Raw genomic sequence first — 23,866 nt, 5'->3', positions numbered from 1 at the left:
GTTCAGTTGTGAACACACTAGTGTTGACATAAATACGTTTTATGGATTTAGATCACCTTAAACTGGGGTCAGAACTTCCCAGGTTGAGGAGGGCGATGTTGAGAAGAGTCCCGGGAACGTCTTTGGGCCTGATCTTTGTGTGTTGGGGGATAGAGTCGGGCTGAGAGAGCTCCCAACGTTTACGGATGTGGATAATTGAGTGAACTATACTCTCACACTCCTGGTGCATGAAGGTCAATGGCGTGCCCTGGTTAGCAATGGTCAGCGTGAACTGATTTTCATCCACTAGGCAGATCTCCTCAATCTCTGAAGCATAGTAGATGTCATTGAGGAAGACGGACTGACCCAAGACTCGTGTTCGCTCTGCTGAGGTCACCTGCACTGCAGTACTGCCCACCTGGAGCAAAGACAGAATCAAACATATTGTGACAAAACCAAAAAAAGTGAAACAGAGTTGTAAGAAGAGGTTTTTCACACACCTTAATGGACACTTTGGTGTCTTTGTGGGCCAGTTTTAGGGCATTGTGAAACACTTTCAGGTCTTCTTCAAGAGCAAGAGTAGCTGCCGGAAGCTTCTGTTGTTCTGGTTCTACATACTCAGCCAGCCGTGCCGGCGAGTCAATGAACAGTAACTTCTTACTGCCTTTGAGGCCTGTAAGCAGTCTCTCGTGATACTTGGTGTATTCTCGTACCCATGTGTTACAGTTATAGATGTAGATGGCAGCCACATTCTCATAAGCGAATCCTGGAAAAACAACAAACCATTTGGAGAGGAAGTCTGTCTTGAAGCGGTTGCTCGGACCAGCATGTGTCAAATCCACTACTAGCTCATATGGTTTGGCGTAGTATGGTTTGAGGGTAAGAAGGACGTGGTAAATGAGCAAGTCCCCATTAATCTGTCCTGTCTTGAACCTGCAAGGGAGAGTAAAACAGACAAAATGGAAACAAATGCATGCAAACCCATCGAATGCCGTTACTATTAGATTAAAAAAGTCATACTTGAGAATTTTCAACTGTCATTAAAGTTTAAAGGTTATATAAACAGACTAAATGTCAAAATAGACATAAAGTTACCATGGCATGCACTGGATTATTATTTACCAAAAACAAAAGCTGAGGTCTTTGCGCATTTAACTAGCCTTAAATAAACGTGATAAAAACCACACAGTGACTTTATCCACACAGTGGTTCATGCGCAAGTCTAATATAAGAGCCCTAACAGAAGTGAAACAACAGACAGGAAACTCATCACCGGTTAATGAGTGTGTGCACCTGCAGCTTCAGTTTTAGAACTGCCACTTCTCAAAAAAGTCTCTATTGCTGAAATTTACAACGCGCTTACACTCACGCAGAGTCATTCAAGCCTCTTCAAATAACAGAACATCAGGACCAAATAGGTAAGAAACCGTTTACTTTGTTATATATTCATTTTAGTAATTTAATAAAATGATCCAACGTCTCACAAAATTATTTCATATGTAAAGATTTGAGTAATAAATTATATATAAATGAATGTATATGAAAGTATATATAATATACTTATATAATATACATACTACTTCCATTTGTGGTTTACGGGAACTCTCCATAGGTGTAATTTTTTTTTACTGTACAAACTGTATTTTCTATTGCCCTACACCAACCATATACCTAAACCTACCTTCATAAAACACTGTTTAGCATGTTTTTTTATATATATTATATGCTATAACATAAACATGGTTTAACATTAACATATTGCCATGTTCATGCATATGATTTCTACACTTGTTTTGAACATTAATGTTCCATTATTGTCACCAAAAATTTTACTATTAGTAGACTATTAAAGATTAGATTATTAGATTAGATTAGATTATTATTAATTTAATATTATTAAAAAGATTCACTTGATTTTGAAGATCAAATTTGAGAAAAATGGCAAGCATAGATAAATTATGCCAAACGAAAAAAATTAACAGAGCAAAAAAACTAAACCTTTCCTTTCTTTTATGTCTTTCAGAACCATGATGATTCCCAGAACAATTTGTTTTGTGTATTTCGCATTGCTCTTCAGAATGCCACACGCTAATCACACAGAAGTCACCAAAACCAGTCTACCAGCAAATAACCAGTCTCTGATAAATAAAACAACTGGCTGCATGATACCATCCAACAATAAAGGAGAAACTTCTAATCCTGTGAAAGGACACTGTTTTTTCTGTTTTCCAACTGGTACAAATATCCTGCTACTGATTGCGGCTGGTCTTACAGTGGGCTGCTTGGCATTTTTGCTGACCACACTGCTATGCGCCTGTCAGGTTTGTCAGCTGAGACAAATTATCTCTAGTCTACAGCCTCGTTACGACAACACTGACCGACATGCCAGAAGAGAGAAGAGTGAATCGCCATGCTGGGAGGATGAAGGCCAAGTGGACAGGCACCCAACTGAGACCTGCTTCATGCTATCAGAGATCGTCACAGCACAGGAGGAGAGTAGAGAGGATCAGGAGAACAAGACTGAGGAGGAGAAAGAGTCACAGCAGCCCAGCACTGTGGACCTAAATGGAGACATGGCCCAAGAGAGTCCGGAGCCTGATGCAAAAGCACCAGAGAACTCTGATACAGGGGTGTGATCACGATCTGGTGTCACACAACTCCCCCTGGTGGCATCTCAAGTCCGCAACTGCTTATGCTTTAACTGCTGATGCATAAGACACAAGAAGGCCTGAAATATTAAAGTATAAAATTATGTTAAAAATCGCTCTGAAAATACTGCAATTAAGCCTGTGTTACTCACAACATTGTCTCTCCTAATTTTATGCTAGAACAATATTGTATCAGCATGTTTCAAATGTGTGCATTTAAGTTGTCTGTGATTTGAATAATATATGTATATTTTGTTCACATCTTTAAACATCCTTAAATTAGATATATTTAATTGACAAACCAAAATATGTATAATAAAATGATTTTATGGGAATATAACCATTATTTATTTTTATGTATGCTTAAAACAAACAAACAAAAAAGCTGCCAATATGGTAAGATTACCTAAAATTACCTAAATGAAACATTTTCTGCAAAACAATTTTAATACAAAAAATTTAACTAATAAATTTATCTTGGTTTAAGGATTTTCAAATATTATTAGTACAAAAAAATATCTGAAAATGACTGTGTGCAGTTTTGTGTTTTTGAAGAATGAAACAATTTTGTATCTTTATTTTAAACTTTGATTTTAAACTATACAAGACTTGGTATTTTTGGAGGGTAAAACTTAAGATAAATTAAATTTGTACAATTTAATTTTGCTGCCTGGCACCACTGTGAGAAAATACATAATTTACAGCTCCACCCACATCTCTTTTCATTCACACTTAACACATGATCACGTGATCTAGCACAATATATTCTCCTCACGATATAAATAGAAAAGCAAACCATCCAGGAGAGTTGATAAATGGATTGCCTCAACTGCCTTTCTGATTCTGATCTTCATGAAGAGAGACAGAGGATAGGCCTAGAAATGGTAAGATCCATTTTGTAAGATATTTTATTGTTGGAGCGTAATTTGGTTAAGAGATCTCAGTTAGAAAACTTTGTATATAGCACTGAAATCAAACATAATTCTTCTAAATTATAAAAGGCTGGCTGACCTTTTACAAAGAAGAAAAAAAAAATTGTATGTACTCCAAAAATATAATGCAAAAATATTTACAATTCTTCCAAAATGTAACACTGATATTGTTTAAAATATATAAATAACAAAGGTTAAAATATATAAAATACACATACATAGTTATTGTGTGTGTGTGTGTGTGTGTGTATATATATATATATATATATATATATATATATATATATATATATATATATATATATATATATATATATATATATATATATATATATATATATATATATATATATATATATATATATATATATATATATATATATATATATATATATATATATATATATATGTATATATATATATATATATATATATATATATATATATATATATATATATATATATATATATATATATATATATATATATATATATATATATATATATATGTGTATATATATATATATGTGTATATATATATATATATATATATATATATATATATATATATATATATATATATATATATATATATATATATATATATATATATATATATATATATATATATATATATATATATATATATATATATATATATATATATATATATATAATACAACCAAGTGAAATATCTCTTGAAGAAACAATATTTTATATTAAGTGTAAATACTTAAATATTGGTAAACTACAAATATTGGATATCTAAACTACAATTTTTACTTTTACACCTGTTTTGTTCTCTCTATAGCCATAACATCAAATATTTACACATGGAGCTACTTAGACCTTGTTTGTTCTTTTATTTGTTGCCCATTTTACTGAGCATCTCTTCGACCACAAACTCTGACCCCACCAAAAGGAAGGGTGGAGAAGGTGCGAAAAGGTCACGAGTGAGAAGGCAGAACTTAAATCTACAACATGCATTACATTTACCAGAAAAGGCTTATGCTTTTTATATGTTATGGAGACTTCTGGATGAAGTGTACAACGATACAAACACCCTCCAACCATTAACTCTGAGACCAGACAAACTGGAATTTACGACATCAGAAAGACCAAAGAACATGGAGATCAATGTCAAAGCATCTTCAGCTCCCATACAAGAACAAAGGCCACATTCCATTGGTATGACTAGTACAAATGAATCTACAGTTATGGCATCTTTCCCCACTGAAACATCATTGCTAGACTCACAGAAAACAGCTCAAATAAAAGATTTCCAACCAATGGAACAACCAACTCAACGATTCCAGACCACAAGACAGAAATTTATAGAACCCAATCAAGCTATAGAACGACAAATCCCTGATACTATAACAGCTAAAATTCCTACCACTGCAGCAGAAGAACCTTCTTCAATTACCCTTCATGAACAAATTGACCACTTCACTGGTATTAACGGCACAAACTCTACATCTAAGGCTTCCTTCCCTATTGACTCATTAACGGACTCACAGAAAACAACTCAATCAGGAGATTCACAACTTGTTGAACTAACACTTCAATATGGCCAGAACACAGAAAAGAAAATTACAGAACCAAGTGAAGTTACAGAGCAATACACCCTTGATTCCTCATTATTCCCTATTCCCTCTGAAGTAGAGGAACCTTCTTCAATTGTCCATCATGAACAAATCAGCCACTTTACTGGTATTAATGGGACAAACTCTACCTCTATGGCATCCTTCCCCATTGATTCATTATCAGACTCACAAGAAACAACTCAATCAGGAGATTCACAACTTGTTGAACAAACATTCCAACATGGCCAGAAAATTATAGAACCAAGTGAAGTTACAAAGCAATACATCCTTGATTCTTCATTATTCCCTATTCCCTCTGAAGTAGAGGAACCTTCTTCAAGTGTCCATCATGAACAAATCAGCCACTTTACTGGTATTAATGGCACAAACTCTACATCTATGGCATCCTTCCCCATTGATTCATTACCAGACTCACAAGAAACAACTCAATCAGGAGATTCACAACTTGTTGAACAAACATTCCAGCATGGCCAGAAAATTATAGAACCAAGTAAAGTTACAAAGCAACCCATTCTTGATTCTATATTATTATTTCCTATTCACTCAAAAGTAGAGGAACCTTCTTCAATTGCCCATCATGAACAAACTGGAAACTTCACTGGTATTAATGGGACAAACTCTACCTCTATGGCATCCTTCCCCATTGATTCATTACCAGACTCACAAGAAACAACTCAATCAGGAGATTCAAAACTTGTTGAACTAACACTTAAACATGGCCAGATTAAAGAACAGAAAATTATAGAACCAAGTGAAGTTACAAAGCAATACATCCTTGATTCTTCATTATTCCCTATTCCCTCTGAAGTAGAGGAACCTTCTTCAAGAGTCCATCATGAACAAATCAGCCACTTTACTGGTATTAATGGTACAAACTCTACATCTATGGCATCCTTCCCCATTGATTCATTACCAGACTCACAAGAAACAACTCAATCAGGAGATTCACAACTTGTTGAACAAACATTCCAACATGGCCAGAAAATTATAGAACCAAGTGAAGTTACAAAGCAACCCATTCTTGATTCTATATTATTATTTCCTATTCACTCAAAGAAACAACTCAATCAGGAGGAACCATTCTTCAATTGCCCATCATGAACAAACTGGAAACTTCACTGGTATTAATGGGACAAACTCTACCTCTATGGCATCCTTCCCCATTGATTCATTACCAGACTCACAAGAAACAACTCAATCAGGAGATTCACAACTTGTTGAACAAACATTCCAACATGGCCAGAAAATTATAGAACCAAGTAAAGTTACAAAGCAACCCATTCTTGATTCTATATTATTATTTCCTATTCACTCAAAAGTAGAGGAACCTTCTTCAATTGCCCATCATGAACAAACTGGAAACTTCACTGGTATTAATGGGACAAACTCTACCTCTATGGCATCCTTGCCCATTGACTCAATACCAGACTCACAAGAAACAACTCAATCAGGAGATTCAAAACTTGTTGAACTAACACTTAAACATGGCCAGATTAAAGAACAGAAAATTATAGAACCAAGTGAAGTTACAAAGCAATACATCCTTGATTCTTCATTATTCCCTATTCCCTCTGAAGTAGAGGAACCTTCTTCAAGTGTTCATCATGAACAAATCAGCCACTTTACTGGTATTAATGGCACAAACTCTACATCTATGGCATCCTTCCCCATTGATTCATTATCAGACTCACAAGAAACAACTCAATCAGGAGATTCACAACTTGTTGAACAAACATTCCAACATGGCCAGAAAATTATAGAACCAAGTAAAGTTACAAAGCAACCCATTCTTGATTCTACATTATTTCCTATTCCCTCAAAAGTAGAGGAACCTTCTTCAATTGCCCATCATGAACAAACTGGAAACTTCACTGGTAATAATGGCACAAACTCTACATCTATGACATCCTTCCCCATTGATTCATTACCAGACTCACAGGAAACAACTCAATCAGGTGCTTCACAACTGTTTGAACAAATATTTCAAAATGGCCAGATCAAAGAACAGAAAATTATAGCCCCAAGTGAAGTTACAGAGCAGCACATTGTAGATTCCAAACCATTCACTACCAATATCTCCTCCAAAGCAGCAGAAAAAAAATCTTCAATTGCCCTTCATGAACAAATCAACCACTTCACTGGTTTTGGTGATACAAAAAACTCTACAGCTGTGGTTCCTTTCCCCATTCAATCATCATTATCAGAATCTCAGAAAACAACTCAATCAGGAGTTTCAGAACTAGATGAAGAATCAACTCAACATGAAGTTCCCGAACCCATAACTCGTTCCATTAAAATAATTGGTATAAATAATTCTAAATATTTATTATCACTTCCCACTGATTGGCCACTACAAGAGTCACAAAAAAGCACCCAGTCGGGAGTACCACAACTACTTGAAGATTCAACACAACATTTCCAGAGCCCCAAACAAAAAATTACAAAATCTAGTCAAAAAATTGGACAACCCAAACTTGTGTCTAACCTTGATCAGGCAACAAAATATGGAATTCATCAGGAATTTCCACTACAGTCTGCTATGGACCCACATAATCAAAATAATGCATCAACAGTAGACAATGACAACCTGCAACCAACTTCACGTCCACAAATGACAAAAAATAAGCAACCCAAAATTACACCAGTCATCAATGGAATGGTTAAAAGCATTTTGAAACCATCTCCAGCTTCAAGGACAAAACAAACAACTTTATCAAAAGACAAGCCTAAAATCTTAAAGAATCCTCCACACACACTTTCTGTAACGAGACAAAATCCAATCCGAACAGAGAACCATTTAGTTGTCTCAAAAGGACCAGAGGACACTTCTGTGCTAACAGGCATCAGTCTACAGGACACCACATCATTTATAATCCATCAGAGTAATGCAAAAACACAACAACAGAGCAAAACAGATAAACCATCTCAAACTATTCCACTCTCCACAGAAAAGCTCATTATGATGTTCACACCAAATCCAAAACCTTCAGAAAAACATATTTTTACCACATCAGTCATGAAACATGAAACAGAAGAGTCTCAATCAGACTCAATAAATGAAGGGCCTACAGCAGATTCTATGCCAAAGGACAATTACACCAGTAATGATCTGTTAACAGAGACAAACAAACCAACACAAAGCAGGAGTGGGCACAAACCAAGTAGCACAACTCATCTAGCGATAACTAGAAATGTTTCGCGAAAACCCAAGACATTTATTTTACCAAGACATAAATCAGCTAATGTCGCAACAGAAGATAACAAGAAAACTCGCAGAGATATTTTTGGATTACTCTTCACTTTTGGGTGCCTCGTGTTGCTGATAATATTAATCTTGCTTCAGGTACTATGGAAAAAATGGCAATCCCGGCATCGAGGGAGCAACATGTGGGTAGCAGGTCCTCCCCTCCTGTGGGGAACCTATCATTCAGTGTGGCAGAACAACAGTTTACACACTGCAATACAGATTAGAAACGAGAACAGGCAAAAGAAAACACAAGAAAAAAGTGATGTTCACGAGACTATCGCCCTCAAGCAACAACACATAGACTTTGTATAAACACGACGATGTCACAATCCAGGGAACTCTCTTAATACTTACCCTCGACATGGCTGCTTTTTTAGCTAAACAAATTCTAAATTAACAAATTCTACAGACTCCTCAGTGAGTCACAAACATCCAAACAGCATGTTCGTGTCTTGCATATGCAAACTCTTAACTTTACATGAACAAATATATCATATACATTGAGATTGTATGACTGTATTTTTTATAATTGTTTGAATAAAAAGCTAATTTTACACCTGTGTTTTAAGTAATATTATTATTATGATTCCCTAAAACAAAGAACTTGTTGAAAAAATGTTAATTCATATTATACAATGGACTTTGTTTTCACTGTGATCGAGAAAAACACATTACACAGGATCATTTGAAATGGGGGATTTGTGTTTGTGTGTTTGATGAACAGATCAATGAACTGAGGAAAGAAACTAGTCAGCGCATGTAAAATAAGAGCTGAATGCAGATGGATTTACATTGTCTGACTCTATTTCTGCTTGACACACACAATATAAAGCATCATACACACACAGAGCAAAGCTAAATTAGTAGGCAGAGGATGTGTCATTACTGGGCAGCATTAGCATGCTCTGAAAGAATGAAGCGATTGAGGAAGAAAGAGGGAGAGGAGAAGAGAGAAATGGAGATTGGCACTGAAAAGGTTCTGTACCAGCGCTCTTTTGTTCAAAATGCACACGCACACACACACCTGCCCTGGGCAAGGACATAATAGTGAGGAACTTTAAATGAGTTACCAAAAAGCGTGCAAGGAATGATACTACACTAAGAATTAAGAACGGCTTCATTATTAGTGTTTTAATTTAACTCTCTGATGCATGAATTATTAAATCATAAAGTAATCATTTTTTCACAGGCTTGTTTTTACTTTTAATGCAGTGTGAACTCATACACATGTGAAAACACAAACACACACAAGTGCACACACCCTCTCACCACACACTCAATAATGCACATATAGTACATATATGTATACATGCCTACAGTTTTATCTGGCCTAATATATATATATATATATAGATATATATATATGTATGTATTAGACTGTATGTAATAGAAATAAATAAAAATTCTGAAGACTATTTAATATTTCTGTTCAATAAAACCCATTTAAATGTAAATTATCTAATCATTTTAATAAACCATACAAAATAAGGCAGAACCTTTATATAGGCCCAAAGGCAGAATTCTACGGCAATGTATTTTGTCACAGAAAATAAACAAATTCTGAATGAATCTATTCATGACTTTTAACAGATTTTTTTTACCCATCTGGTTTTCTGAGAATAGAAGTATTTAACACTTATTCCTAAAATACATGGTGTATCCCCTTTTCCCGTCTTATATATAATGCAATATCAAAACAAAAAATAAAAATAAAAATGCAAATAAAAAAACATAACACGCCAGCTGATGTTTGGGACATCCTAACTGGTTCCGTGGCTTCCAAATAGCTGTCTGCTTTAGTGACCATGATGCATCAGAGTGGTTTAATAATTTTACTGTAAAAAAAATTTACTGTAAAAAATTTTACTAAAAAGTTTTACAGTATGTGCTGATTGTTTGGGGAAATCTCAGAGAAACTAAACATGATGAAACGTGTTAAACAGAGATGACAACATAATCAGAATCCGAAATTGTGTTCATTTTAGAATTTTCCCCCATTACTTTTCATCAGAATCCATCCCAGTAATTTAGAACTCAGACAAAACATGTTTAGACCTGAATTGCAGGTTAAGTGTTGCTTAATGACAGAAGAAAGAAAACAGGAAAGAGGGAGGGGGAGAGAGCAGAAAAGAAAGAAGAGGAAATGAATGCTGAATGAAGGAATCCTAAAGAGGAAACTGAGATGTCAGCACTTCCTCTCTCTCTTTCTTGTACCAGGGCACAGGCTCTACTACATCTCCCCTCCCTGCCTCTCTCACTCAGTGATCCCAGAGAGAGATCTGCACAGAGAAAGACAGGATTTGGATTTTACTGCAGCATAAAACAAGAATAGCATAAAAAATAAGAGATCAGAGCTGTGTTAATCTGAAGATCAAGCAGAAAAAAAGGCTGAGGAATGGAGAGAAACTGAAAGGCAGAAAGAGGACAAGAAAAACGAGCACAGAGTGATGACAAGGAGAAGGTAAGTACAATGCAGAAAGGTTTGCCTGAGGAAGGATTAGACTCACTATCGCACCTTTTCAGGTTATGTGGCATGATATAAACAAGCTTTTAAGCGAATTATATATAAATGCAGTTTTTTTCTAAGCACATGTTCAGAGAGTCGAGCAGAACTAGGTGCAGGCAGATCTGCAGAGCCACTGCATGAAGACCTTCACATCTCTGCTGAATGTTTGCATGTGTAACACTGGCTGTCAATCTTAGATATGCTTTGACTAGCCTCAAAACTGCAAACAAGAGACAGAACATGTAAAATACACCTCATAATACCTTTTGTCATCATTAGCAAAGATTATATAATCAGCCATTACTCTATAATTAGATTTACCACCAACACAAACCATAATCAGCCTCACTGCTGCCACTAACAATAATTAGAATAACCATTGCCATTTTAATCACTTACTATACACAAATTGACTACAGTTCAGACTCGTAGTCATTAGATGTCATCAGACACACTATGAGACTCACTGACACTTTTACCCCATTATAATCAGACACAAACAGCATTACTCAAAATAATCAAACACATTGCCATCACTTCTTGTAATCAGACTCAATCAGTATAATCAGACAGTGTTAACTCAAATTGCATTATTCATAGGCAGACTCATTTGCATTACTGTCTTACTGTCATCGGACCCAAACAGTCACTCAATATAATAAAATTTCAAACTTATAGTCACTTATTTTATATACTCGCAAACACTGTATGTATATACTCGCAATGAATATAATCAATATAATCACTGACTGATTGTCATTTCTTACTGTCAATCACACTATCATCACATTCATTTCCATGTGCATGATCAGATTTCTATCACTTACTATAATCAACACAAATACATTTTCTTTGTCAATGCCATCACACAGTACATGTACACTTTAAACTTTTTTGTAACCAGACTCAATATATTCATGTAGCATGTAACAAACTTAACAAGAAAAAATAAAAATCTCTTGCAACTGCCTACAGGAACACAATGAAGATGCCCATGCGTGCAGAAATGTCCTGCCTACTCTTGCTGTGGCTGACATGTATTAAGGTACATGCAGAATGTCCCAGTGTTTGCTCCTGTAGCGAGAGCCATCGGACAGTTGACTGTTCCTGGAGAGGGGTTAGACATCCACCAACAGGCCTGCAGCGAAACCTCCAATCCCTCAACCTGACACACAACCGGCTGTCTGACCTGGACCACCACCTAAGCTCTTTCACACATTTGCGCATTCTGGACATCTCCTACAACCGTCTGCTTCATTTCCCAGTCTCGCTACCACGGGCATTGTGGGAAATCAACGTTTCAGGAAACCGCCTGCGTGTACTTCACAAGGATGACACAGCGTACCAGTGGAACCTCAGACTTTTGGACCTGTCTGTTAATAAGTTGGAGCGTGTTGTCTTCATCAATAATACGCTCCCCAACCTGAAGGCTCTCAATCTTAGTCATAACAAGTTCTGGACGGTACCTACCAACATGCCCCAAAACCTGGAGGTGGTGGATCTATCCCACAACACACTGGTCCAGATCCTGCCAGGGTCCCTAAATCGGCTACACAGGCTGGCTTGGCTCTACCTGCAATCAAACCGCTTCACCACAGTCAGGGAAGGGGTATTCGAGCATCTACAAAGTCTGAAGCTCATTACTCTAGGAGACAATCCCTGGGCTTGTGAAGAAACTGCTAATATCAGCCACCTGCTGGTGTGGACCAAACACACTTCAGCCCGAGTGCTGGGCTGCCCCTGCCACACCTGGCACACTTGCGGAGAGGCTCACCTGTCCAGAACAGGAAGCTGGCACTTTGGTACCTACACGCTGTCCCCATATGTCTTCGGAATGGAGGAGCCAAGCCATCCCTATGTACAAGCAGTCACCACACACTTCTGGACAGGGACGTCGCTACTAAATACCAGGGATGACCAAACAGGATCTAGTAGCACCAAGGAACAGGAGTCTTTTAGAAACGGTTTTGTCTTTACCACAACTTCAGAGGCTTCCAGTTCTAATACTTATTCGACTACAGAAGGTCCAGCCACAACAGGCGACTTTGTCACCACCGTCTCCACCACCCGGAAGACCACCACTCTCCGAACAAGAAGTGTGAAGAGACCCAATCAGAACCTCAGTCGAAACACAAGCTCACGATGCGGTGTGGGTTCACTCTACACATCAGTCTGCTGTACGCTCCTCCTGATGGGAATTAGGCAAGGGCTCTGAAGGTCAGCTGAGTCACATGGTCCTTCGATCGAACTATAAATTCATGTCAACAAATGGATAACAGGCTCAGCATTTTCAAATAATGTTTATAAATAACATATTATGAAAACATTAAATGATTTTAACATTTAATCATAACACTCTTACAACGTACTGCTATAGAGAAGCAATACACAGGATTACTGGACATGCAGGTTCACATTATAAAGGAGTGTAGAAGCATTTCATATGTTAATCAGATTAGTGTCAATTCTTTCTGTTTTAAAAATTATAAGTTAAATGCATGATTCTGTTAATAATTCTGCAATAATAAAAACAGGAACAAAAAGCATTCATTTTTTATCAAAATTCTGCACTTTAAAATAAAAAAAAAGGAAAAAATATTAAAATTAGCAATTAAATGATGCAATTAAATAAAGAAATTCCGTCCATATAAGTATGGTGGCCATTGCACAACACAATGAAATTAGCACAACGCAACAGAAACAAATATACAACATAATACACAATATACAACATAGTATTGTGCTATACATGGAAAACAAGCCAAAACACACTTTAAAAAAAAAAAATCAGAAACCAGCTTCAATGCAACTAGCACAACACAATGGAAACTAGCCACAACACAACAAGCTATAACACAAAAGAAACAAGAAACAGAAGCAAGCAGTAAGACAACAGAAATTTTAAAATTTAAATGTATTTTTTTTTTAAATTACATTTTAACAATGTTAGGTTTTATTTAAAGTAAAGTAAAAATTGAATCACTAAAATGACCAGAAAACTACCTTCCATGTTCCAAAAACAACTGATAAACATGATGGTCAAGATGGTTTACAAGCACCTTCAGTTCCCAAACAACTGGTTATCCATCTTCACAACTACCTAAACCAGAAAAACTAACTTAAGCTGACGTCAACAGGATTTTCCATCAGGGAAAGCTGGATTTATTTTTCTAACCAGAACAAAATATTTAGAAAGCCTGTTATTACTAATGACAGTGGTAAACCGTCAAGTCAGGTTACCCAGCTATGCAGGAATTTAAACCTTTAAAATAAGACCTAACTATATTTGGAAATCGTAAACGCAGCAACTCAAGCCAGTCTTCCAACTGTCACCATGATACTTCATGAAAAACAAACAAACTATTTGTTAAACAAAAGGAAATCTTGTCAGCATGATCTTTCCATCACTGACCCTCCTTTTCTGAAGAACCATGTGACCTCTTCCACGAGTGTCATTATTAAAAGCATCAGCATCTGTTTAGAGACACTGCACATCACCACTCACAGAAATAAACCATCAGCCTTATCTACGTGGAGCACTGCTGGTAAGTACTCAGGCTCTAATTTAAGCTCTAAATTATTTTTTTTTGGACAGTTCACAAATTAATATTAAATTCCGAATTATACTCAACCTCTATAAACATAAATGAATCGTGTAGCTAAAAAACTGCTTTGTTAAACACCATTATGGAGGTAGTAAAAAAATAAGAAGTGCTTTTACCTCTATACTGAAATGATTTTTGTTATGTTCTTCTCAGAGCAGAGAAATGGCTCTAAGAGTGGACATCTGCGTTGCTCTGCTTGTTGTTACATTTGGCTGTATGCAGGTCCTCACTGCAAACATTACCACTTCATTTACCACCACCGGCTCCTCTACCACTGGCAAAAACAACGGTGCTAATCAGAATGGTAACGGCGCTAACCAGAATACAAACAGTTCAACCGGCACCTCCACCAACACAAGCGGGACTATGAACAACACCATATTATCCAGCTCCAAAAACAACACAGTCCAGAATCCCAGCTCTGGCAGTTCTGGCAGTTCTGGCAGTTCCGGCAGTTCCGGCAGTTCCGGTAGTTCCTCCGTTTCCTCTGCTTCCTCTATGACTAGCTGCCTCAACCCTCTGCTACCTGTGTTCGTGGCTTTGAGCTTTCTACAGATGATACAGTGACCATCAACCTCCCTTGTGCTTTGAAGGCAGACAACAATGTGAGATTCTTTGGAGACTTAATAGTGCTATGAAACTTTGGTAGATGTTATACATTAACGTTAAACATTAACACTAGTGAAAAACATTTCAAATGTAAAAATACTGGTACTATTTACAACCATTATTAAACAATAATAATAATTAATTATTTAATTTATTGCTGTAAAATGCTGTGTTCATAACTTAATCAACAAAGTAAATCTATGCATCTGTAAGCTGTTGTTAGTCAACTGATTGACTTTTCAGAAACAATAAATCTATGAACAAAAGCAGAATATGTGACTTTGTAATTCTTTTGCAACCATCTGTCAGGTATCATGAAGTCTTACCTGCGGGTTACATAGTAAAACACAGGGTTTCCGTTCTTTGAAGTTCCAGCCTGGTAAAAGATGTTAAGAGTCTTCAACGCTTTAAACTCTTCTTTCTCATGCACCTGATGTCTAAAGACAAATCAAGCAGTTAAGGACTGCAGTTATGAACCATAAGGTAAAAGTGGGGTTTCTGTGTAAAATAATCGATTAATTCAATCTGACAAGACTGTTAAATTTATTTAATGGAAATCTAGACAAAAATACCATGCATAACGGAAAACTATAATAAAATCTACAGTGCTGCCTTTTCTACCTTGTCATAAATTCCTCAAATTTGGAGCTGGTGAGATTCAGGCTGGACCAATGTGTATCTGCAACTGGTTTGTGCTCTGGGGGACCCAGGTAAGCAAGCAGGGTGGCCATCTTATCAAAGGGTCTCCTTCCAACAGCTTTATGATCCCTGAAGTTTGGAAAAATATCCTCTGATTAACTGAAACTTCACTGACTAAAACATCAAAAACGTATGCTTACATCACAATATTGTACTGTAAGATAAATGTAAAAAAATGACCAAAAAAAGTAAAGCTCAGTCAAAGTCAAACTTTTTACAACATAACAGCTGCCCCTGAAGATAGTGTTTTACCAATATTAGATCAAAGAGAAACAAGCTGTGAATGGAAAGCAAAAAAAAATGCAAATCAGTTCCCAAACAAATACAGAGATTTGAATGAGCAGAATTCCAAGAATCGAATCCCAAGTACAGCCTAAACTGCATGCGCACTACCAATAACAGTCACTCTGATACTGATTAGGTGTGATGGATGATAACAGATCTTTCACAGATATGCTCACCTGTTACTGGACAAATACTGGCCAATTTTCTCTTGGTTGTTCCACAGCAGCCTGTGCAGAGCCAAAACATTGCCATCGCTAATGAAGGATAGACTGTGGTTGAGAGAGTCGCTCGCCGGGCAGTCAGAGGCAATGTCCAGGAAAAATCTAGAAGAAAACCCCAAAGTTTAATCTAGCTGGTGACGGGACATAAAGACTGATAATAGATTTCTTACTTTCTGGCTGCGTCAAAATTACTCTTCACAAAGTCGTTAAACGGCCTCATGTGCTCTTCTTTTGTGAACAAAACATGGTTGGCAATACTTTGCAAGATCTGCGGAGAGGTGACAAATGAAATAGTGATGTCTTTTATAATATATCATCTTTAATTATGCTTCCATTTTAGTAACAAAACACTACAGCGATTTTACAGCTCTGTTACACTGTTTGCTTTGGTTAATATTTCATATAATTTATTTATTAAATAAACCCTGCTAGATGGTTGATCTATTGGCTTTCCAGTTAATGAACCAGGTTTTGACCTGTTTGACCTTTCTTGACTAGCAATGAAACAGCAAAAAAATATTTATCTCATTCCTATGGAAAAACTCTCACCTTTGACATGAGTTTAAGGCCCCTTTCTATCCTGGGTGGAGGCTTTTTGTCGAGAATCCCAGCCTCGTATGGAGAGACTATAGCCGGGTTCACAAAACGCAGAAACATGGCACTACCTACAGCTCCGATACTATTCTGTGGGAAACGCTGGCTAACCACCTGAAACCAAAACACAGAGTACTTTACAGGAACGTGAAAAAAGGATTTTATGGCTGAGGTAAAATGATGCCATTTCATTAGGACAGTTCCAATCCAGAACCAAAATTAGTAATAACATGAACAAATCAAAGTCAATTAAAAAATGGTTGTGTATTTGTATATTTGATCATATAATGCTATCTGTTGAGTAACTGGATAACATGAGGTTCTGTAAGGTAACTATTTGAACAAAATGGCACCAGAGGCTTTAGAGTTAAAGTGTAGAAAGCAGTTTGAAGCCGTTAAACAGTCCAATGATGGCGGAGGTCTTCACCAGTGACCTTTAAGAGTGTTAGAGAAGAAAAAAGGGAATAGCAAAGCATTTACAATGGCACTACGGAGAAATGCATTTTTCTCAGTATAAATGTTTCAGGTTGAACAGTCAAGCGTAAAATCATTCTGGCATTCAAAAAGGGGCGAAGTTCGTTATCAAATTGCGTTACCCACAATGCACCACTGCATTCAGTGCCCTGATAATTTCCAACCTTCAGCCCTGAGAGTGACGGCTCATGCAAAGATGATGGCCGGAGCTACAGAGTTTGTTGTTTTTCTTGGTGCTGGTGCTAAGAGGCACATTCAGTGAAAGCTTCAGCTTGCCAAAAATCAGGAAATTAGTAGACATGATTTGATGTAATGACAGTAATGCAGGAGGTGCACAAGAGTCTCAGATTAATGAAGTGAATCGAGACAGGAAGCAAAAACGTCCGCCATTCACACTTACAGCTTTCCTCACTTCCTTTCTGTCTTTGACAGATGCTTTAGACAGGAGAGAGTGACAAGTAGCCTACAGAACAGAAATGAGCACAAACAAGTCATGGCACAAGCTAACACACACACACACACGTTTTCTACCTATTAGGCCATGGAAAAGTTTGGAGTCTCTTATGCTCACCAAGACTGCATTTATTTAATCAAAAATAGAGCAAAACAATAATATTAAAATGTAATAATAGTAATAATAGACAGTTAAAATATTATATATATATCTATAAATAAAATATTTATATATAATATTTACTCCTGTGATGGCAAACTGAATTTTCAGAAATCATTCTAATGCTGGTTTCCTGCTGAAGAAATAGTACTTATTATCAAAAAAACTTGTGCAGCTTAATATTTATGGAAAATATGATGTGTATTTTTAACTCTTTTATGAATAGAATTTTTTTGAACAACTGCCCTCATTTATAAAACAAAGAATGAGTTTCTTTAAAAATAATTTTTAAAACCTTTCTTTCGTAAATGATCATACTTTAAGGCAATAATCTAAAACTGGTTTTATAAACTACTTACACAAATTTGTTCACTGCAGATTCTATTTGGCCTACACAGGAACTAACGTCAAACATGTATTTGAAAATTGCATCTAACTGCATTACAAATGTAATTTTTCTGTGCTTATTCGTGATAAATTGTGCACAAATAAGACCAGCAAGCAAGTTTTATTTCATGTTAGCTTTAAACTGTTCCATTGAAGAATCTGTCTCTACGGCAAAACCGAAGCATATTTGACATTAGTAACATCATCACACAGATTAACACAGGGATACAGACATACAAAGAAACAAACTCATCACCTTAGAGGTTCTTCAACCTCACCTGAAAGAGACAGTGACAGACGCTGCGGAGCTGAGGTGGAAACTCGCCGGATGAGCTGATTATGGCCTGAAAGAAGCGCTCGGTCATCCGTAACAGATTGCGCTGGTTCTCCTCCAAATTCTCACCGGTCTCAAGTCTGCAGGAAGAACACAAGCGAATCATCTCCAACAAGTATCTGAATATCACATAGGCATGTTTGCTGTATTTGATAACACAACACTGTTGAAACAACACAGAAAAAAAAAAAAAAAAAGTCCATCACTTTAAAGTACATGTCCTTAAAATATATTTACATCACAATTATTTATTACTATGCTCACACAGGAAGGGTAGAAAAATATTTAGATTTTTAAATAGCAATTGAAATGCAAGAAATTAACCACATTTAACTTTATTAACCACACAGAACACTGTGTTCGGTGTAAACCAGTTTATTCTCATGGCAAGTGAATCTCTATTTAAATGAGTCTGGGTTCAATTCTCTTTTACTTTGCGTAGTTTTGTTCATGGTTTTGGGATGACAGCATGTTTTGCAATCTGTCCATGATGCTTCTTCCTAATTTGCCTAGCTTTTATCAAGTGACAGGTGAATTTGCACCTACATACCACTGGTGAATGACTGATTTAAAGGTACCTGGTGGGATCCACCTCAAAGCTCAGCATCTGCCACTCAGTGCCCGTGATCACGGCCCTGAGCAGTGGCTCCAACAGCTTCTGCAGATATGTGGCCCCGTACACCTGAAAAAAGCAGTTTACATGAGTTCCTAAAAGGGAAATTTTCAACTAAACTTAATCAGGATCATTTGCCTCTGTGAGTGATCATTTGACTTCAATGCACGCCAGGGGAATCGTAAAAGCACCTTAAAACAGAACGTCATGATTTTACTGGCCAGGCTGTTGCCGCGGAACAGTGTTTGCATGGAATCAGCCAACTCCACCTCCTTAGAGAACATATTCCACAGAAGTTGATACAAGAGATGCCTCGAATCAAAGAGAGTTACCAGAACACGAGCCAGTTCATCCTAAAAAAAAAAAAAAATGAAGTTCAACATAAATTCCACAAACTTGCATTAAAAATATCATTTGCAACGTTTCAGTCATTTAACCTTCTTTAGGCTTATTACAATGTGCAAAGAAACCTTCATGACATTTTTTAAATAAAATGGCAAGTAATAATGGTTAATAATAATTTTATAGTATTAATTTGTTTTTAAATCATTTAACAAAATGGAAAAAAAATGGAAGTAAAACAAGTACAAACAAATAATATTAAAACAGTATTTGCCAGATAAGAAGTTCTCAACCAGATGCTTCAGCAAAATTTTAAAAGGGAGATGCAAAAATGTATTACTATATTAAAATAATTTAAAAACAAAAACAAAACAAAAAAACCATTAAATCAAGATATAATCATTTGGTCTCCCCCGGGGAGACGATTATGGGCCATATTTTAACGATCTAAATGCAAAGCACACAGGTATCAGAGTGTGTCCTAATCCACTTTTGCTATTTTAACCACGGACAGTGCTCCCGAGTACATTGTAAAAATGGGTTGTCCCTATTTTCTTAATAAATAATGGGTATTTTTTGGGCGTAATGTGCAATAAACCAATCAGAATCTCATCTCCCATTCCCTTTAAAAGCGAGTTGGGGGTATACGCTATTTAAACAGCAGAATTTGCAGCCGCAAAGAACGTGTCTCCACAGAGGAAACAAATGCTCATACGCCAGCAAATAGCTTCATTCTGATACATGCAATGACTGTCCATTATTACATTATTGTATGTATGTAGCCTGGACGAGAAAATGAGAACTATGTCGGACTAAAAGCCTTGAGCCACATTGCGCCGGGTGTATGATAGGGCCCAATATATTTGAAATCACATAATTAACTGTGCTTAATTTATAATTTAATATATCAATACTCAAAAGATTGAGAAAAACAGTTTAAGATCAATTAATAAAAAAAAATTATAATAATTAATTAATAAAAAAAGTTGTCTGTATACTTAAACAGGGAAAAAAAATACCTAAACGCAATTAACTTATAAATCAGCCTCGTAAAAGAAATAGAACATTACCAAATCAGTATGCAAATAATCATTGATGGTTAGCTTTTGACTTGCAAACATTGCATTATTGTACTTTAAATGGGAGATTCTCAAGCGTTACATTTCTGTTGAAAAAAGTTGAAAAAAAAAGTACAAAAACAAGTGTAATAAAAAAAAATATACTGTATACTGTCATTTTGAAAAACATTGTTTGAATTATGTCTATAATATATGCCACAATTATAGCTGAATTAATTAACTACTCATCTTACATCATACAAAAAAAGACTTTACAGATTATTTACATAAATTACCCACCCACTGAGAACAAGGGACCACATTGGCCAGCGCCATGGCAATAGGTAACTCCCCCTGATCCCCCATCATTGTGACAAGTTCCACAAGCCTCTCAAAGCGATCGGCCAGCGCAGTCTCTGCCAGCGTGTCAAACTCTGTTCCCTGCTGCAGGATCTTAGTGAGGACCTCCATGAACGTAGCCCTTGTCTGAAGGTCCTTATGATAGCCCAGCCCTGCAAGAGCGCGGCATACACGCAAACTCTGATTATATGAATGAAGAAGTCAAGACACGTTCATTCATGAAGAGCTTTAAACATTATAGACTGTGTCAAAGCAGCTTCACAGTAATAAACAGGAAAATACGTGTTAATGTTGCAAAGTTCATGTAAACGTATAAAAGCAGCTCTATAGATATACAATTATTTAGTTCGGTGTTGATTCAGTTCAATGTCGCTGTTACAACATTAATGTCATTTTTCATCTTAATTCAGTCCTAATGTGGGATTGATAATCTTATTAAATATATCACTATATTGTGTTAAAGGAACAAACATTTTTTTGGAAATGGGCTCATTCTCCAACTCCCCCAGAGTTAATAAGTTGAGTTTTACCATTTATGGTAAAAAAATCCATTCAGCTAATATCCATTCAGTTCTGGCGGTAGCATGTTTAGCATAGCTTTGCATAGATCACTGAATCCAATTAGACCAGTAGCATCGCGTTCAAAAATGACCATAGTTTTGATATTTTTCTCATTTAAAACATGAGTCTTCTGTAGTTATATTGTGTACTAAGGCCAGCGGAAAAAAGTAAAAAAGTTGCTATTTTCTAGACTGATATGACCAGGAACTATACTCTCATTTCAGCGTAATAATCAAGGAAATTTGCTGCTGTACCATGACCACAGCAGGCTCAATGATATCACACAGCACCTGTGGAAAATAGTCTGTGTGATATCATAGCGTCTGCTGTGGCCATGGTACACCAGCATACTTCCTTGATTATTACACCAAAATGAGAGTATAGTTTGTAGTTCTCATTCACCAAACTCCAAGTTTTACAGTTTTTGAATGTGATGCTACTGGTCTAATTGGATTCAATGATCTATGCTAAGCTATGCTAAAAGTGCAATCACCAGGAGATCGGCTAAATGGATTTTTTAATCTGTAAAACTCAACTTATTCATTCTGGGGGAGTTGGAGGATTTGTGTTCCTTTAAGGATTTGCCACAAAAAGTCATTACATGTCCTGAGTTTTTATTTGTGACAATTAAACGGTTTAAATGCTTTTAAACCGTTAAACGCATTAAATGGGTAAAAGGTTTATGGCTTGATTTTCTCACCAATAGAGTGCATAAGGCCGCTATCCACATTGGCGTTAAGCAGGTTGGACATGGCCAAGACGGTGCAGTGCCTTAACGATGCCAAACGCCTAGACATCCCTCGCTTACGTCCAGCCACCTGCTGACCCTCATCCTCCACCTCACTGCAGTCGTTCAGAAGATTCATGAACAGAGTGAAGTACCTGTAGAGGAAAGCAGGGACAGACTAATGTACAAACCTCATGACAGGACACTTGCCTAAGGTTTGCAATGGAACTTGGGAGTCTTACTTTAGGAAAAGCTGAGATTTGGCCTCCATTAGCTCCACACCGTCCCCTTCCTCTGGCTGAAGGGGCAGGCCGGCCAGAAGAGACACCACCGCTTCCATACTCGCCTGATCCAGATCCCTGTCAACCAAAAACAAAAAAAGTATTAACCACTAAAAGACTTTTTGATTTGTATTGCACATATGAACTTCAGGTTTCTCAAAAAAGTCCAAAAAAGTCCACTGGAGGTTGTTCAGTAAACTAGAGTGAACAAATGAAAATGATGTTACCTTGTGAGGCATTTAACATCATCATCAGCCGCCTGGTTGGATGTTCCCATCACCCAGTCTGTCAGATACTCCACCATTTTATTCCTGACACACACACAGACACACACAAATCTGATGCATCTCCAGAGCAGGAATAAAACACTGCAGATAATCTGCATATCAAATAAAGAGCAGGAATACAGCAGAGTTTTGTTGTACCTGAACTTCATCTCTTGGCAGAAAGAGAGGTCATCTCTGCGCTCCATCATGACCTCTACCAGCTGGCACAGTTTGGTTTTGATCTGGATGGCATGAACTATGTTGCCAAGAATATGCACATACCTATAACACACAAATACTTATGGTTTAAGCACAAAGAAATCAGCAATAAACATAACAGATTATATTACGTTAAAGAAAAACTTATGATGTGATAGCATCTTTAAAATGTGTTAGAAATTAATTCTTAAACTAATTCTTAAAGGTCTGCCTTGTATGCTAAAATAATATATCTACAGAATATATACAGACACTTTTGTTTTGTAAAATAGTACAAAATATATTCACAAAAAATAGTACAAAATTATAAATTAAAATATAAAAGTTTTGGGACAGTAAGGTATTTTTTGAAAAATTAATTTTATTCCAAAGATGAATTAATTTGATCCAACTGACAGTAAAGACATTCAGTGTTACAAATGATTTATATTTAACTGGTAAAACTTTACAATAAGATTTATTAATTAACATTAGTTAACGACATTAGCAAATACATACTAAGAATGAACAATACTTCTACAGCATTTATTAATCGTTGTTAATGTTAATTTCAACATTTACTAATGCAGTATTAAAATCACCTGTTGTGTTTGAAATGTGAACTAACATGAATAAACAATGAATAACTGTATTTTCATTAATTAACATTAACAAAGACAGTTTTCAGTGTTTTTTGTTAGTTATTAAATAAAGTGTTAC

At 36.3% G+C, this 23,866-nt stretch overlaps 3 protein-coding genes across 4 annotated transcripts in view; 2 read left to right on the top strand and 1 right to left on the bottom strand.

Annotated features, from left to right (window-relative positions):
- nf1b (neurofibromin 1b) overlaps positions 1-23,866 on the bottom strand; it is a 45,307-nt gene that overhangs the window by 9,205 nt on the left and 12,236 nt on the right. The window contains exons 22-37 of one of the 2 annotated variants that reach the window (XM_043229298.1): positions 23,108-23,230; positions 22,910-22,993; positions 22,644-22,760; positions 22,375-22,556; positions 21,054-21,265; positions 19,545-19,706; positions 19,319-19,422; positions 18,685-18,820; positions 17,807-17,869; positions 16,888-17,046; positions 16,509-16,606; positions 16,294-16,440; positions 15,755-15,901; positions 15,460-15,570; positions 480-912; positions 57-397 (exon numbers count right to left, since the gene is read on the bottom strand). In XM_043229298.1, coding sequence (XP_043085233.1) covers positions 57-397; positions 480-912; positions 15,460-15,570; positions 15,755-15,901; positions 16,294-16,440; positions 16,509-16,606; positions 16,888-17,046; positions 17,807-17,869; positions 18,685-18,820; positions 19,319-19,422; positions 19,545-19,706; positions 21,054-21,265; positions 22,375-22,556; positions 22,644-22,760; positions 22,910-22,993; positions 23,108-23,230 — 2,619 coding nt within the window. The remainder of the gene's footprint in view (positions 1-56; positions 398-479; positions 913-15,459; positions 15,571-15,754; positions 15,902-16,293; positions 16,441-16,508; positions 16,607-16,887; positions 17,047-17,806; positions 17,870-18,684; positions 18,821-19,318; positions 19,423-19,544; positions 19,707-21,053; positions 21,266-22,374; positions 22,557-22,643; positions 22,761-22,909; positions 22,994-23,107; positions 23,231-23,866) is intronic. The other variant, XM_043229299.1, reaches the window with a different exon arrangement.
- Positions 1,241-3,077, top strand: LOC122331788. Its single transcript, XM_043229301.1, has 2 exons — positions 1,241-1,397; positions 2,003-3,077. The coding sequence occupies exon 2, from the start codon at positions 2,007-2,009 to the stop codon at positions 2,613-2,615; it is 609 nt and encodes a 202-aa protein (XP_043085236.1). The 5' UTR covers positions 1,241-1,397; positions 2,003-2,006; the 3' UTR covers positions 2,616-3,077.
- On the top strand, positions 10,438-13,692 carry LOC122331787 (oligodendrocyte-myelin glycoprotein-like). Its single transcript, XM_043229300.1, has 2 exons — positions 10,438-10,874; positions 11,895-13,692. The coding sequence occupies exons 1-2, from the start codon at positions 10,861-10,863 to the stop codon at positions 13,132-13,134; spliced, it is 1,254 nt and encodes a 417-aa protein (XP_043085235.1). The 5' UTR covers positions 10,438-10,860; the 3' UTR covers positions 13,135-13,692.

The sequence above is a fragment of the Puntigrus tetrazona genome, unplaced genomic scaffold, assembly GCF_018831695.1.
Source record: "Puntigrus tetrazona isolate hp1 unplaced genomic scaffold, ASM1883169v1 S000000002, whole genome shotgun sequence".
Lineage (NCBI taxonomy): Eukaryota > Metazoa > Chordata > Actinopteri > Cypriniformes > Cyprinidae > Puntigrus > Puntigrus tetrazona.
Note: the sequence above shows the minus strand (reverse complement) of the source record. Positions and strands in the feature narration are given on the sequence as shown.

What these genes read in the sequence shown, in the direction of transcription:
- LOC122331788 (XM_043229301.1), top strand. Translation starts at nt 2,007, where the DNA reads ATGATGATTCCCAGAACAATTTGTTTTGTGTATTTCGCATTGCTCTTC.